Source organism: Myzus persicae, unplaced genomic scaffold (assembly GCF_001856785.1).
Source record: "Myzus persicae strain clone G006 unplaced genomic scaffold, MPER_G0061.0, whole genome shotgun sequence".
In the NCBI taxonomy this organism is placed as follows: Eukaryota; Metazoa; Arthropoda; class Insecta; order Hemiptera; family Aphididae; genus Myzus; species Myzus persicae.
In genome coordinates, this window is record NW_019100626.1 from 287,216 (window position 1) to 302,871 (window position 15,656).

A 15,656-nucleotide genomic window follows, 5' to 3' on the forward strand; every position below is an offset into this window, starting at 1 on the left:
ATTAACTATCGTTACTATATTGACAAGATATACGATAAGTGGCGTGGTGAAGGGGTCTTTAGGGATTTTTAAGGGGCGCCGTTGTATGCGTCTATAATCTATATAGACTGCAGTATTATGCAAGGCGCGCTGACGTTTGTATTATGAATTGTTGTGCTTTGGAATGGTCGAATTGAAAATACCTCGTTATCGATAGCCAAAAAATAAAAAAAAGCATCTGCAGATGGAGGGTTAGGATCAGACGCATAAACCTCCCGCTCCCTCAATGCGGTTATTTATATCACATCCATGATAAGAAGAGCTGATAATTATATTATAAAATGTTCGTCTCTGATAATATAATCAATAAATCACCACGTCACCATTGACATTACATCAAAATGTAATGCATCGTAGGAATACACCAGGTTAGTACATATAGTACATATACCTAATATAATATGTATAAGCAGGGCGATGAGTATACTTTTACGTGAGCTATATTTTATAATGCACTAACAATGCATTATATTATATGTAGGTGTAGGACACTCATTTTCTTGGTCGATATTTGTGATTTTGAAAGAATTTTTACGTTGTTTTAAATAGGTGCTTTCAAATATCACCCACTAAGTCTTTATAACAAAATCTATCTTTTACTTTACTATTTTGTACATAAAATCGGTTGTTGTTATTTTTTTATGTCAAACTACATTTTAAATTTCGTAGGTACTTAGAACCGAAGCTATTTAAATTAGATGGTTGTGGGCACTACTTAACAAGCTAAAACTATTAACGTTCTACTGTAGCTAACTTTCTTACTAACCTTTCTAGCTATATTGGTTTTACATTCGATACTTATAAAAACATCAACATTTTAAAAATATGATATTAAAAATGCGTCTTACTATATAGTCAAACACATATTGGTATTAAAAAATACACAAAATATCTAGGCGTGGCAAAAATTAATATAACTTATTGCAGTTATTTACATACGATTTACAAATCACAATTCGTAAATACAATTTTTTTATCAATATCACAAAATTGGGTGAGGAAGCAAATCATTTACAGCGTTAAATGGATCTACTTCATAATACACAAACACAGATAGTGAAACTATATGGAGAATAATTGGAGATCCACCAAGTATACCTTAACCTAAGAAGAATTTGGGGGGAGGGGAGGGACGAGTATACCCGGTGAATCTCACTCTTTATATGGAGACGATAACGCGCGTTATCGTTCGGCGGGAAAAACAAAACAGCAACATTATACTATACAAATTGTGATATTAAAAAAGCGTATAAGCGGCGAAGGACTTTGGGAAGCGGTTGTTGTGGGAAAATAAACCGAATAGGTTAATTATATTATATTATATGTACACACTGCAAGGACATGATGGGTAGGTACATCATAGGGGTATAATATTAATTGGAGGGCGCCGATTATTAAATCGTATAATAATATTAATATTATTTGCATAAAGCACCGTGTGAATGACCGCAGACGGCGGCGCTAATAACTGATGATGTCGACAACAACAGTAATAATAACGATGTTGATGATGGCGATGACGATGACGAGTTAAGTCAGGTGAAAGGGGAAGGGCGGGATCGTGTATATATAATAAATACTAACTATATTTGTACAGATATATATATATGTATTTAGGTGTGGTATATACGTACATACATACATACATACATATATATTAATGTATAATATATATGTACGTAACGCCATAACGGGTATTACCTTTTCGCGGATAGCCAAACAAACGGTCTCTCATTCGTGATGAAACGACACCCAATCCGAGCCACACTTAAATACGACCGGCACATAATACGGGTTAACAGGCGGCGGACGGCTGTCCAAACATGCAAAAACCCAATGCGATTGTTAAAGATAAAATAATAATAATAATAATAATAATAATAAATTAAAATAAATAATCGTACGTTAACAAAAAAAAAAAAGAGTTTATAATACCAATAATATAATCTTCAACGGCGGTAACATAATACAAACGATTTTAAACGTTGAAACGAAAAAAAAAATTGAAACATAATATTATTATTATTATAATACATGTATATTAAATGCGTAATACCGTCGACATCAGCAGAAACCAAAGCTGAGACAGGTAATTTTGAATAAGAAGATGCCAGGACAGTATATATTATGATGATGATGAGGTGGAAGGAAACGCGCTCGAGTGGATGTTGCAGGTGGACGCGGTGTACTCGTATATATTATATAATTTATAATATATCAACGTGACGATTTTGAGAGGTTTGACATCCGTCACAAACATATTATATGTACACGAAAAGCTTGATATAATAAATTTAATAGCCCAGTTATACAGAGTGCTCCCGATGGGTGAGAAGGAAGTGTGTGTGTGTGTGTGCTCCGGAAGGGGGTCGACAGAAATACGCATGAATTGTACAGAGACAGTGATAAACAGGTAGAGAGAGATAAGGAGAGAGAGAGAGGGAGAGAGAGTGAGGGAGAAAGAGACGTGCGCAAAGTTCTTTTCGGATTAATATTATAACGTCGCGGTGACTCGCGACGGATATATATATAATATTATTAAAGTCTTACGTCGACTGTATAATAAAAATAATAATAATAGTTGTCGTCGCCCGTCCGGGACGGGGGTGTATGATATACTGTATACCGCCGAGAGTTTATCTTCTTTAAATTGGAATACCTACGAAATAATATGTAAGACGAAATGTCATTATTCCAATGGTGGCGGGAGAGGGGGGGCGATGTGTACGTATATCACTCGAAAACGTTAAACTTTCACCGGAGGTTTTCGGGCGGAAAAGTTTTTGCCACTATTGGCGCACGGCAAAAGAAGATTATAATGGTCTCCGGGGCCAGCGAGACGCGCACTCGAACTCCACGAAATGCGTCCGACAACTCCGGCATTTATGACGATTCTACCTAACGTACGTTTCGGTTGGTTTTCAGCGCACTATATAAGGTCACCTCATCCCTCTCTCCGACAAGTTTCTGGGACGGAAGTGATTTTAAGTTGGATTTTCTGACTGTGGTATATATTTATGTACACATTATAATATGCGAATTTTCTATATGATTCACTATAGGCGTTATAAAGTCCTCAGACGAGTTTTTCGATCCACTCAGACAGCGAGATACCATATAATAATCAGTGGAATGAATTGGGAAGATATAAATAGCTTTCGATTTAAAAAGATATAGAAGCTATTATAGCTATTATTAAATCATACAGCGCTACAATGTTTTGAAACGTTAAATGCACAGAGGGAGCAGTCTGATACCTAGAATACCTAATACAATATTATTTTATTTTATAATAAGTAATAACTCGAAAGACAATTAACACAAACGAGAGGGGCACGAGTCGGAAACAATGCTGAAAAATAAATTACGAGTACGGTACCTATAGGGTACTGAAAACAAATATCTGGAAATTCTTTTCAATGATTGTTTTTAAAGTAAAAACAAAATGTAAAAAAATATGAAACTTAATTTTTTCCGACGAATGATGAGATCAAACGAGCAATTCTGATAACATTATATTTCTGCAAAGGTATTAAATATCAGGGAAAGAATGTCATATTCAGCAATAAATACATCCACCGTAAAAAATGTTTTCCAGTAGAAATCTTTTCGCCAACGTGTTAATAAATTAAAAAAATAAAACAAAAAGATTCAGATTAGTAAAAATATAATATTTTTCTAAATATTAGAATATGAAATTGCTTATTTTTTTATCTGTATAGTAGCAGGATTATACGGTTTTGTAAAATTCTTTGAAATAATATTGAATAATAATAATAATAATAATGTTATACAAAAACAGATATTTTCGAGCTATAAATATAATTCACATAGTTAGTGCATTCATAATCTTGATAAATATTAATTAATTGGAGATAATCCGCCATAGAATGATTCCATAACAATAATAATGAACGAAGCGAATACTAATGAAAAAATGAAAAATCAAAGCTTCAATCAGCAGTGGCATCAAAGTATATAAAAAAAATATACAAAACATATTACTCAAAATATGAACGAATATGCAAAGCCCAAGAGAAATTAAAATAATGTATTATGAAACCGAATAGTAGATCGGAATAAATAACGATTCCATAAACACGATAAATAATTGTTTCCAGTACAAAATTTGAATAATTAATTCATCGGAGGAAATCGATATTTTAAATTTCGGTCTACTATATAAAGTTAGTGAGAAAAAAAAAATAAAAGAAGAAATAAACCATTATCAATAAAAGGTTTTTACCTATTTTGGGCGATCCGCCTGAGTGTGTCCGGACACCTTATGAGCTTGTCGAGCGTTTTTACGATGGACAAGAACATAGGTCGGTGTGTTCTCTCCTTTTGCCAGCAGTCTAACATCAACTGGTATATAGTTTCCGGACAGTCCATGGGCGCCGGTAACCGGTAACCTTTTTCGATGGACTTGATCACGTCCTGGTTACTCCAGTTCCAGTAAGGACGTTCACCGTACGACATCACCTCCCACACGACAATGCCGAACGACCATACGTCCGATGCGGAGGTGAATTTACGGAATGCTATGGCTTCGGGTGCGGTCCACCGGACCGGTATCTTACCGCCCTGGAAATTCGAAAACTGTCAATAAACACACAACAATCCGGTTAGTCCGTCGTTTAATACAAAATCTGAAAATCATTATTGTAATTAGGAGGTAAGCGTTCTCCATAAATCGACTTACCCTCGTCGTGTACGCCCCTTCGGTGGTGCTTTCGATCTCTCGACTCAGACCGAAATCTGCTATTTTACACACCAGCTGGGCGTTGACTAGTACGTTGCGAGCAGCCAGATCACGATGTACGTAGTTCATTTCGCTAAGGTATTGCATGCCGGAGGCGATGCCCCGCAACATGCCAACCAACTGTAGGACTTGAAACTTTCCGTCGTTAGCCTAAGTTAATTAGCATAAATACAGATTATGACACATTATACAATTTTCAGTCCGGACGACCGCGACTTTGTTATAATTAATAATGATATTATATGTAATTTTAGTAAGCGCTTACTCTCAGGAACGTATCCAATGAACCGTTTTCCATGTATTCGGTGATAATCATCACCGGGTTGGATCGGGTGACGACGCCTTGCAGGAATATGACGTTGGGGTGTTCAAATTGTCCCATGATTGAAGCCTCGGTCAGGAAATCGTTGCGCGCTTTGTCCGAACTACCAGGTTTCAGAGTCTTGATGGCTACATCGACTTCGACGGAAGGCGATCCGAGAACTTTTAATTTTCCCCGACATACGTCCCCGAATTCTCCACCGCCTATCAGGAAAAACAACATACATTGTTTAAAAGCACGTTCGATTGATTGCGGTATATAATGGTAAATAGTTAAGAAAGTATGTTGAGGTGGCAGTGGTATTTATATAGATATAGTCATCATTAAGACTAGAAGTTTCACGCGTGTCGATACATTTTTCAAAAAGTACTAACTACTATTTGATGCTCGTTTCATAACAAATGTCGTGTTAAATAAACAATAGAACTTTGTTTACTATTCTTTTGAGTACATGTCACAATTTAATATCGTTGTCATGGACAATTTTATATTGAAATACTATTTTGAGTTATTAGCTCGTAGAAAAAATCCTATTATGTACAGTGAGTTGTTCATTATAGATGTCCATCCCTATTAATTATTATAATTGGCGTCACTCACCGATTATTGCTTCAATGGTGATATACGAAGCATCAATTTCTCTGGCGAACTCTTTAACTGCTTGATTTGGGTCTTCGTATGTATGCGGGTCAATATACGATCTAGACGTAGTCGAGCCAACTTGTGTGAACAAAGGTGTGGTCACTGTAAAATACACATAGGATAAATAAAAATTTGATTGGATTCATAAAAATTCGTTGTTAATGAAAAAAAAAATAAGGCGCAAAAGTGGAAAACTATTAGCCATGGACTTACTGCTGCTAGTGTGAGTGGCAACTATGGGAGGATTGTCCAAATTGCAATGCACTGGAAAACAAAAACAAAACACAAGTGTTCACACCAAAAGCACAAAGCAGAATGCAGGCAAACAAAAATAAACAAAAATGTTAGCATCCGTCAATCAGCAGTTTGCGCCCGATGGTTATTAGGACAAAAAATAATATTATTATGTAAATGGATATACTAAGAGCAACATAATACACGGATAGAGGGAGGTACAACAATAATAGGCAATACTCAACATTTAAGTAAAAACAAAAAATAACAAACAAACTAACACATTACTGTCATTACTACTACACGGATCTAATTAATTTGGAGTAGGCATACTTGAATGAAAACAGAATAAAGAAAACGCATAGTTGTTATTGAGGTATATAAAAAACGAATGAAAAAATATCTATTAATTATCTAGGGAAAACTATATAATACACTTACTGTAGGTAACAACAAGTCCTTGGGATGCATGTAAAACACACGAAAACATGAAAACTAGGTAGTGCACGTTAATTTATGGGGATACAAAAGGTAAGTCGTGTGGAATTTTACTCTCAACTAAAAGGAGCGAAGGTTATTAACGACGTGAGTTACAGTCTCCGAATAGTTATTTATATTTTTACTTGTAAAATTAATTAATGCAATGTGGATCCTAGATGTTTATTTATTTTTATTTTTAACTATATAACCGCCAAAATACACGGTCTTCTTACCTTCCCCATTCCTGTATTCTAAAGTGTCGCAATCACTTGGTTGTTTTTTGTTGCATTCATCATTACTCCGGCTGAAAACGAAAATAGGAAATGTGTTAAGTCACGGATGTGATTACTGATTACTTTGTCAAAAGCTTCACATCAAGTGACACAGCAATGAGAATAAAAACAAAAACAACGCACCTCCTTAAGAACAATACCGTCATGATGATGACAACTACTAAGACCACCACTACCGCGACCGTCGCACCTGCGATTATTCGGACTTCCATGTTGTCTTCGTCACCGATGTAGGCTACAATGGATAAAGAACACAAAAACAAATCGTTAGCGAATGACATACTTGCAATTCGAGCAGCCGGACTCAAAAAAGGGACGACGGCCTCTCATTCTCAACAATCAATTTGTTTTACCCGTATCATCTTTAATCCCGTTTTTTCTTTGGACTTGTTGTTGTGTGTTCTTACCGCTTCCGAGCAATTGCCCCGTCGTTTTGTAAATAGTCGGACTGTACTCGCCCCAGCCGTGAGCGGTCTTCGCTCGCACTTGGAATCCGTAGTCCGTCTTGGGCCTGAGTGCCGTAAACACCATGTGCCTGTCGGCGGTAAGTTTGTTGCTGACGTTTGACTCGTCACCTCGGGGATAGAACTTCACCTGTGGGTGGTGGGAATACAAAATATGCAACATTAGGAAACGGCTACCTATCAAACATACGGCGCTTATCATTTGAGGGTAAACGCAATACATACTTCGTAAACTTCGACGGCAGCGTCGTCATCGCCAGAATCGAAGAAGCTCGCCATGGGCGGATCCCAAGATAGCGTGATCTCGGACGCCTTTACCAACATGACACGGACATTGTTGACGGACGCAGACTTAACGGAAGCTTCTGTAGTGGTCACGGCTATGTCGACGAATTGCCGGTTTTCGGACGACGTTAGATTACTGACACCGTTTTCGGCCCATACGTGAAACTTGTACGTGGTGACCGGACCCAGACCGCTGATCGTTATTTTGGTATCGTTGAACACCTCCTGAAAAAAACCACACGCGATCATATAATAATATGTACACACAATGTATAGCCCATCCATATAATATACTTGTATGGTGAGCGAGTATGCACGATTAAATCGTAGAGAGGGAGAGAGAGAGAGAGAGAGAGAGAGAGAGAGAGAGAAGAAGATTGGGATGAGTGGACATAATATATTTTATCTACATAGAAGATATTCTGCCTTCATAATACTCACGTTGTTGGGCATGAACACAACGGATGGACCGCACATGTCGCATGTCACTCTGTACACGATATCGGTCCTGCCACCGAGGAAGTTCGGTGGGTTCCACGACAGGGTCACAGTCGACTGGTCCACAAAGTTGACTGTCAAGTTTTGCGGCGCTGACGGCGGTTCTATATTATACGCAAAAACAAAAAAAAATAAATATCTTCGTTTATATATCATATTATATTGTATAAAATATATTATATATTGTTGTTGTGAACGCACGAGCATCAGTGGAGGATATAATAATATTAATATTATTTACGGCCGTAAGGTGAACAGGTAAATTCTAAATTTACCGAATGCAAGCATAGGAATATAGGTACGCGGTCGTGGTAAACACAAATGGAAGAGAGAGATAGAATGATAGAGAATGAGAAGTGGACGGATAGACTGGAAGCTCGTTTAATAATAAAAATAAAAATAATAAAAATAATAATAATAATAATATGAAATGGCTTCCAATGAATATATAAATATAATAATACAACTAACTGGCTCCGAATACGCGTACGAGCCGTAAATAATAAGAGCAGGTCGGCGAGGACAATTACCCTTCGCGCGTATGCAACTATATCCTTTTTACATGTTGTATACGTACAGACGTGTAGTTATCACGCATATATGCAGTACATAATGTGGTACGTTCTGCGCCGCCGTAATAATAATTATTAACGAATACACACAACAACGGCCGCAGGGTGTCCCGCACCGCTCGCGTAGAGGTACACGCACGATTAAGTGTATCGTAAAATTTCGATTTCGTATTTATATATTCACGTACAACACGAGTGCACACCACTGCAGTGTATACCACACCACCAATCTACGTTATAAAATACACATCACTAAGTCGGGACGTCGATAGCGGCAAAGGCCTCTGTATAAGCCTAAGTGTACAAAGTGTGTTGTGTGCGTGCACCGAATTCGTTATTTGTTGTAACGGGACGGACAGATATTATATACGGCGTCGTCAACAGAGGCGGGAATCTATATACTTTCGAAGCACAAAACGCAAACATTTGCCGCTGCGACTACGACGTCCACCGGAGTGATATCCGAATACAAATAAAACGACGAGACGAGACGAGTACTAAGTTCAGGGTCATCATTTTCTCCTTTTGTCGAGGTCGACTTCACTGGGTAAACACGTCCTCTGTTTAAATATTCACAGAGTCTTTCCCGTCGTTACTATGTATGTATATATGCATCAATGCATGTGTATATAATATATATATACATTCTTAACTCTTCGTTTCAGACTTAAAAGAATAATAAACTCACTTTTTCTTTCGTTCGCCACTTCTGCTACCACCACCCACTCGCCCAGAGACGATGATTATTTTTGTTGTCGTACTACCTACCCAAAACAAGTTGGAGCAGCACGCCACCGCCCCTTTTATACATGTTCACCGTTGTCAAATAATTAGCTAAATGCCAGCAAAGGAAAATTTGATTTAGTCGAAATGTCATAGCAATGTGTTTCTTTTCATTTTCGTCGATTGATACAACACAACTAAAATTAAATTAACATACCACATACGTATGTATGCATGTACTAAACTATTTATGTATACTAGCCGCCCCCAAGAATGTTAAAGAATTGGTGTACTATTATTACTATTATGTTTTAGCATTATTGGAAGTCCATCGAGTAAAGGTATTTTTCATTTATTCGAAAAAAACCAAATAATAATAAAAATAAAGAATATATCGCTTCTCATTGAATGAAATTTTTTAATTGCAGTGCAAAAAAAAGAAAAATGAAAATCATAAAATTTAACGGGTATCACCTCCTCAGCAAACGCACGCAAAACGTCGGGAGCCGAGTTACTTATATTTTCATTAAAAATAAAAATAATAACAGAAAACTCTTGGGAAAGGAGCAATGGTGTTGGTGGTAAATGTGCGCGGTTGGTAGTTTTAATTATTAAAAACCAAAAAGATTTTAATGAAAATAATTCTTTATAAACAACCGACTGTGACGGCGGCGGCTACGTACTTTTTTGCCCCCTTTGCTGAGTGCGCAATTTCCGGACAATTTATTATGGCTTAACCTCTCGGGATAAAAAACGGGAAACGAAAGAATGAAAGAAATTTCGCTTAAAGTAATCTCGTGCGAAACCACTACGCTCTTCCGCCAACGTCCGTTCCCCAACCACCTGCACCAATAGCACCGCCGCCGCCGAAGCAGTCACAGTCGCGCGATCGTATGAAAAGCGATTGGGATTTATTCGTCAATTGAAATCGGATATAAATAATAATGCGACGACGGATAATAACTTTTACCGACTGTAATATATATAAAACCTATTACGGATGCAAAAAAAAAAACTATTATGGAAAAAGCCAAAAGAAATATATACTGCTGCCTCCGTCTCAGCCTTTGACAGATTTAAAAGGTTTTAGCCGCACGGTCCCGGCGCCGAAATGAATTCTGTAGATAGAGGTTTTCAAGTGTAGATAAAAAATATATATACATGTATGTTTAAATATATAGTTTACACACACACACATTCCCGTATAATAATGCTTTGTGTCACGGGAGTTTTTTCTTTCTTATTTTTTACTCCTCTCGTCGGCAGTCTAACGCAATCAAGTTCTCGTAATACGGAGAAAAATGAATTAATACCCCTCAAACGCAACGCCGGAAGAAGAGCGAAATCTTCTGCTTCATACAGTATAGTATTACGGTGAAATGTTCCCGGATTATTGACAAAACACACTATACCAAGCGAATCGGTCTAATTATTATCAACAAGCTTACGGTGACGAGTGAGGTAGGTGTTTTACGTGCCACGACGTCGTCGACGTTCGAGTGTTAAACACTTCAGCGAGGGATAAAAAAAAATACTTGCTTTGTCGAACTCGAAACCCGAAAATAATTAGCCAGCAAATCATAATTTTCTAACCACTGGTTTTTTTTTGCACAACCGCTACACGTATATATATATTATATATATATGTATAGGTATTTACACGACCACTATAATGTACAACAGTGCGCGCAGTGTATGTATATGGAGTACCGACTTCCTTGTGCGGAGAAAAAATCGTTCTCTTCACCACACCAGACGTGCTCTCTACACGACAACGATATATATCCACGTACGTCGCACACACATAATAATAATAATAAAAAGTGGTGTATACGAACAGACAAAAAAAAAAAGAGAGGTTGGGCTGCCGCCGTCACCGCTTTGTATACTGCGGCAACAGCATTTTTGAAGAGTTCGTCTGGGTAGGTCGTGCCGAGGCGACTTTTCTCATTATATTCCATGAAACATAAAAGGATGCACATCCCTTTTAGGTTTTTAAGCTTTGTAAATTCAGTATGCATACATGTATGTATGTATGTATATATAAAGTACTTATGTACACGCAGAAGTTGTAGCATTCGAATTGTATATTTGATATTATTTCTAAACATAATGAGATGAATAAGATTTAAAAGTAATACAAAAGTTACGAAAAGTAAACCAGATTCAATTGCTGAAAAAAACTAATAATTATTTTTACATTATAACGTTGAATATTGTGTGGAAAATTCGTTTTTTGATTATATTTATTGAGAACGAATTTGCGTAGGAGATGTTTTGCATCAGAGTCCATGACAGTGAGAGAGAATCCAGTATTAGATTCCATTAATAATATATATATTCATTAGAAGAAAAAAAATAAAGTTTGGTTAAACTGAGCGAGTTTTTCTTTTAAATTTATAATTCCTAAGGGTTTACGAAAGTATGGGTACATATTTATACTGCATTCGAAAATATTTATATAGGAAAAAAAAATAATAAAAAAAATAAATACTCATATCGATCATTGTGACTCTCAGTGTAAACGTCCGTCGTCGTCGACGTTTTTCCTGGTCGGACGCACACGCGGGCCCTATTTTTTTCTTATTTCAATTCCAAACGAACGAACTGTTGTATACTTGTATGTACTATAACCCGCTGCCGGCACGATAAACATCTGCTGATAAGTTAAGTTTTCTACGTCAATCTGCGCAGGGCCGTGTTTACTGTCTTTAGAGATTTATCGTCGGCACAGCATTACGGTTTCTTTTTACCTCCCTACCCTCCACGCACAACTCACACATCCTATCACTCGTATATACTCTCCACCACCGTCACCGTCATCAGTCGTTCTTCACTAAAACGTCGTCCTCGGTGATGAGATAAACATCTCAAAAATAAGTGTAACCGAGAGAGCGCGAGAGAGGTTAAAGAGACAGTGCAAGGGGAAAAGAGAGACAACCCGATAGAAATTCAGGAACTCAGAAATCTACTGTATAGGTTTTATTTTAACGGACCAGACTAGTTTTTTTTTGTCATTCTCATACTCGCCCGTACCCCTCGGAGAAGAAGGACCCGTTATTGTGTCGTAGCCGACGAACCTTCGGGTTTTCTCAGTAGATAAACATCGGTGGTCGGATGACATGTTTTGTCCCAACAATGCATAACAATAGGATTGGATTTCGCACCAAATTCTTTGACCGAAATGATGTTATGTTATGTATACGTATATATATGAGTGTTATTTACTTATTGGGTTTGCTCGTCCGGATTATTGGTGAATTTTCGTTGTAGTCGTTTGCACGACAACAACAACGACAACAGCGTTAGCCGTTAGGTTCCTATCCCTTGGTTGTATACACAGTCTCACCTAAATTGCTCTACACGAGTCGATATACTGTTTGTATCCAAAAAATATATATATATAAATTATCAATTTAAAGGGAGTGGAAATTGTGTTTACAATCCGATAAGATCGTAACATGATTTATAAAATGATAGACATTTCTGTTGTAATTTTATCATGAAACTGTATATTTCGAAATCAACGTTTAAAAATAATAACAATCTAAAAATAATGTAAAATGTATATAGGAACAGCATGTATTAAATTCAATTTCCCAACTTTTTATTACGAAACATAATTTTTGAGATTGTAAATCAAATAACCAACAAAATGAATATCATACATTTGTGCGTTTAAAATGATATTTTTCATGTATGAAATAAATGAATAATTAGATAATAGTTTCACAAATAAAATTATTAAAATCAAAACAAATATTGACGTTTAATTGCGTAAATCGAATTAAGATAGGTTGAGTACCTATTTAAATAATTTACATTTTAAAGAGTAGAATTAAATTGTACCCTTATATCTTACTATTGGTACAGAACAAAGCAATTCGTTTGAAATTTAAAAAGTATATAATACAAATATTGACATGGCGTGGAACTAGTTTTTTTTTTAATACTTGTTTAAATAACTTTATCATAATAATGATCAAAGATGACGTTTTTGAAATTTTCTCGTTGAAGTGAACTTTAATACAAGACATTCAGTCAATAAAGATTGTATTTTAAACGGAGTCATTATAATATACGAAAGATGGATTTATTTCTTGCTTTTTCTAGTAAAGTACAATTATCTATAATAGGTTTCCAAGCAGCAATAGCGGCAGTGGTGACGTCGACATTTAAAGAATAATAATAAAAAAATACAATTTTCTGACTACAATAGAAGAACAGAAAAACGCAGAGTTAAACCTAATGTGTTTAAAATATAATAATATAGAAGAAAATATTTATGTATACTTTATTATTACGAAGTATGCTTAATAAATATATACATTTGAAAAAATCCTTGTGGAACAAATGCAAATATTATAAAGTTTCGGACGGCAAGTCGTTTACTTTGATGTGGTTCTGCGGGTTTATATATATTGCCTGCAGGGGAGGGTGTGATTGAGAGGGGGAGGGATGGATGGAGAGAAGACATGACGGCGAATGGTTATTATTAATATTGCCGAGTTTCTAAATGGCAGAGATTTAACGGAATTCGCCGGGCTTTTGATATAACTACCAAAATAATAACTGCTGGTGCTGTGACCGCGAGAGATCTTTCGCGACCACGACTTCAAAGTCGTTTAAATCCCACGCGGTTTAATGGAACGTCCTTTTTCAATTCCGTCCAAGAACAAATGACTGAACAAATTTAATTACACATTAAGCTGTACATACTTAAGCTGCACATTAAGCCGAACATGGCTCCCCTCTACCCACACGCGCAATTACCAGACGAAAAAACGAGCCGTCGCGGGTCGTAAGAGATTGTCTTCAAAGACAACGAACAGTATGCAATATACATATAATAATAACGAAACGGCTTTTTCACAGAGTCCGCGTGGTTTCTCGTTGGAGATGTACGACGATTTTAATAATAATCTCAAATAATATATTACAACATATTCAAAAGCGCGATGGAGCTCGTGCGTGCGCCTACAATATATATATCGTTATTATATTATATTGTAATATAATACTCACGCGTGCACGGCACCGATTTTGGGTCCTTGGGCGACCTGTAGTATCCGGTGTTGCACCTGCACTCGGACATCCCCTGGTCGGGCGCTTTGCTGTGCGCCGGACACGGCTGACACTTGTCGTCCCCAACGCCGTATTTGTACTTGCCCGGAGGACAGACTGAAGAAGAGAAAGAAAAAAAACCACATTAGTCAAACTGAGCCGCTTGTATCGTCATAAAAATCTGTTTCGTCGTATATATAGTACACATACATAATAATAATATTAATATAAACGCGCGTTCGTCCCGTGTGCCACGCCTGCGGTTCATTAAACTCCCGTGCGCTCGCGTTAATTGCTCACTACACACACACACACGCGCGCGCGCGCGTTTAAGCCCCTATATATTTGGCGGTGGTGGTGGTAATAACTGCCCTGAGGGGAGAGACGGCGAGCGATCTGGAAAGAGCGAGAGAGAGAGATAGTGTGTATACGTATATATACTATGGTATATTATAGAAGAATGATAGATGGAGTACACCGTTGTTGGCGTGTATTGGCGTTATATTAATAGAGACAAATTGTTTGTGGATGCGTTACACATACACACACAGACACACACACACATACAAACGCGTATAACCCGCCGACCCCTTTTCGATTAAGATTGATACCCCTGAGGATCGCCGTCACGATACATACACACACACACACACACATACACACTCATATATATATATATATATATAAATTCACGAGCTCTTCCAAGACCGGTGTATAATGTAGACTACTGCTATATATATTGCAGCGGAGCAGTAGCGAACATTTATCACCCTGTATATAATAACACACGTAGACGACCCGCCCGTGCACAGCGTACATATCCGGCCCGCGGGCCGTCGCATGGTTCGGAATATTAAAGTGCGACCACGATATACATCATATCAGTGGCGCCCAGACAGGTTAGCAAGGAGTGCAACTGCATGTGCTTTCGTGGGGGGTGGGTGGGTAGGTATAGTCTCTATGGTTATAGGTACCTAGATAAATTATAGGAGTAAACGAGTAAAGTATGACAATGCTATACGACAACTTATATGATGTTACAAGTTACTTATAATTACAACATATTAAATGATAAAGTATTAGAAACAGTAATAATTGTTATTTGTTATATCATCTGAATCAAGAATAATACAATATTCGAATATTAATGTTGTACACTGTTTAGCTGATACGCTCGTATATTTAATATTTAATATTATGAATTATTATATTTTTGTATACGTAATCAAAATGACAATACGGGTAATATGGTGATAAGATACCAATAACAGCGTATAT

At 36.9% G+C, this 15,656-nt stretch overlaps 1 protein-coding gene across 8 annotated transcripts in view; it reads right to left on the minus strand.

Annotated features, from left to right (window-relative positions):
- The window catches only part of LOC111037473 (ephrin type-B receptor 1-B), a 135,583-nt gene that overhangs the window by 1,387 nt on the left and 118,540 nt on the right, over nt 1–15,656 (minus strand). Inside the window, exons 7-18 of one of the 8 annotated variants that reach the window (XM_022320129.1) lie at nt 14,340–14,495; nt 7,963–8,123; nt 7,462–7,746; nt 7,126–7,366; nt 6,896–7,007; nt 6,713–6,783; nt 5,979–6,029; nt 5,724–5,867; nt 5,067–5,326; nt 4,742–4,951; nt 4,286–4,638; nt 1,741–1,852 (exon numbers count right to left, since the gene is read on the minus strand). In XM_022320129.1, the coding sequence (XP_022175821.1) occupies nt 1,771–1,852; nt 4,286–4,638; nt 4,742–4,951; nt 5,067–5,326; nt 5,724–5,867; nt 5,979–6,029; nt 6,713–6,783; nt 6,896–7,007; nt 7,126–7,366; nt 7,462–7,746; nt 7,963–8,123; nt 14,340–14,495 (2,126 nt within the window). In that variant the 3' untranslated portion in view covers nt 1,741–1,770. Of the gene's footprint in view, nt 1–1,740; nt 1,853–4,285; nt 4,639–4,741; nt 4,952–5,066; nt 5,327–5,723; nt 5,868–5,978; nt 6,030–6,440; nt 6,459–6,712; nt 6,784–6,895; nt 7,008–7,125; nt 7,367–7,461; nt 7,747–7,962; nt 8,124–14,339; nt 14,496–15,656 lie in introns of all 8 variants that reach the window. The other 7 variants (XM_022320116.1, XM_022320107.1, XM_022320081.1 and 4 more) reach the window with 7 other exon arrangements.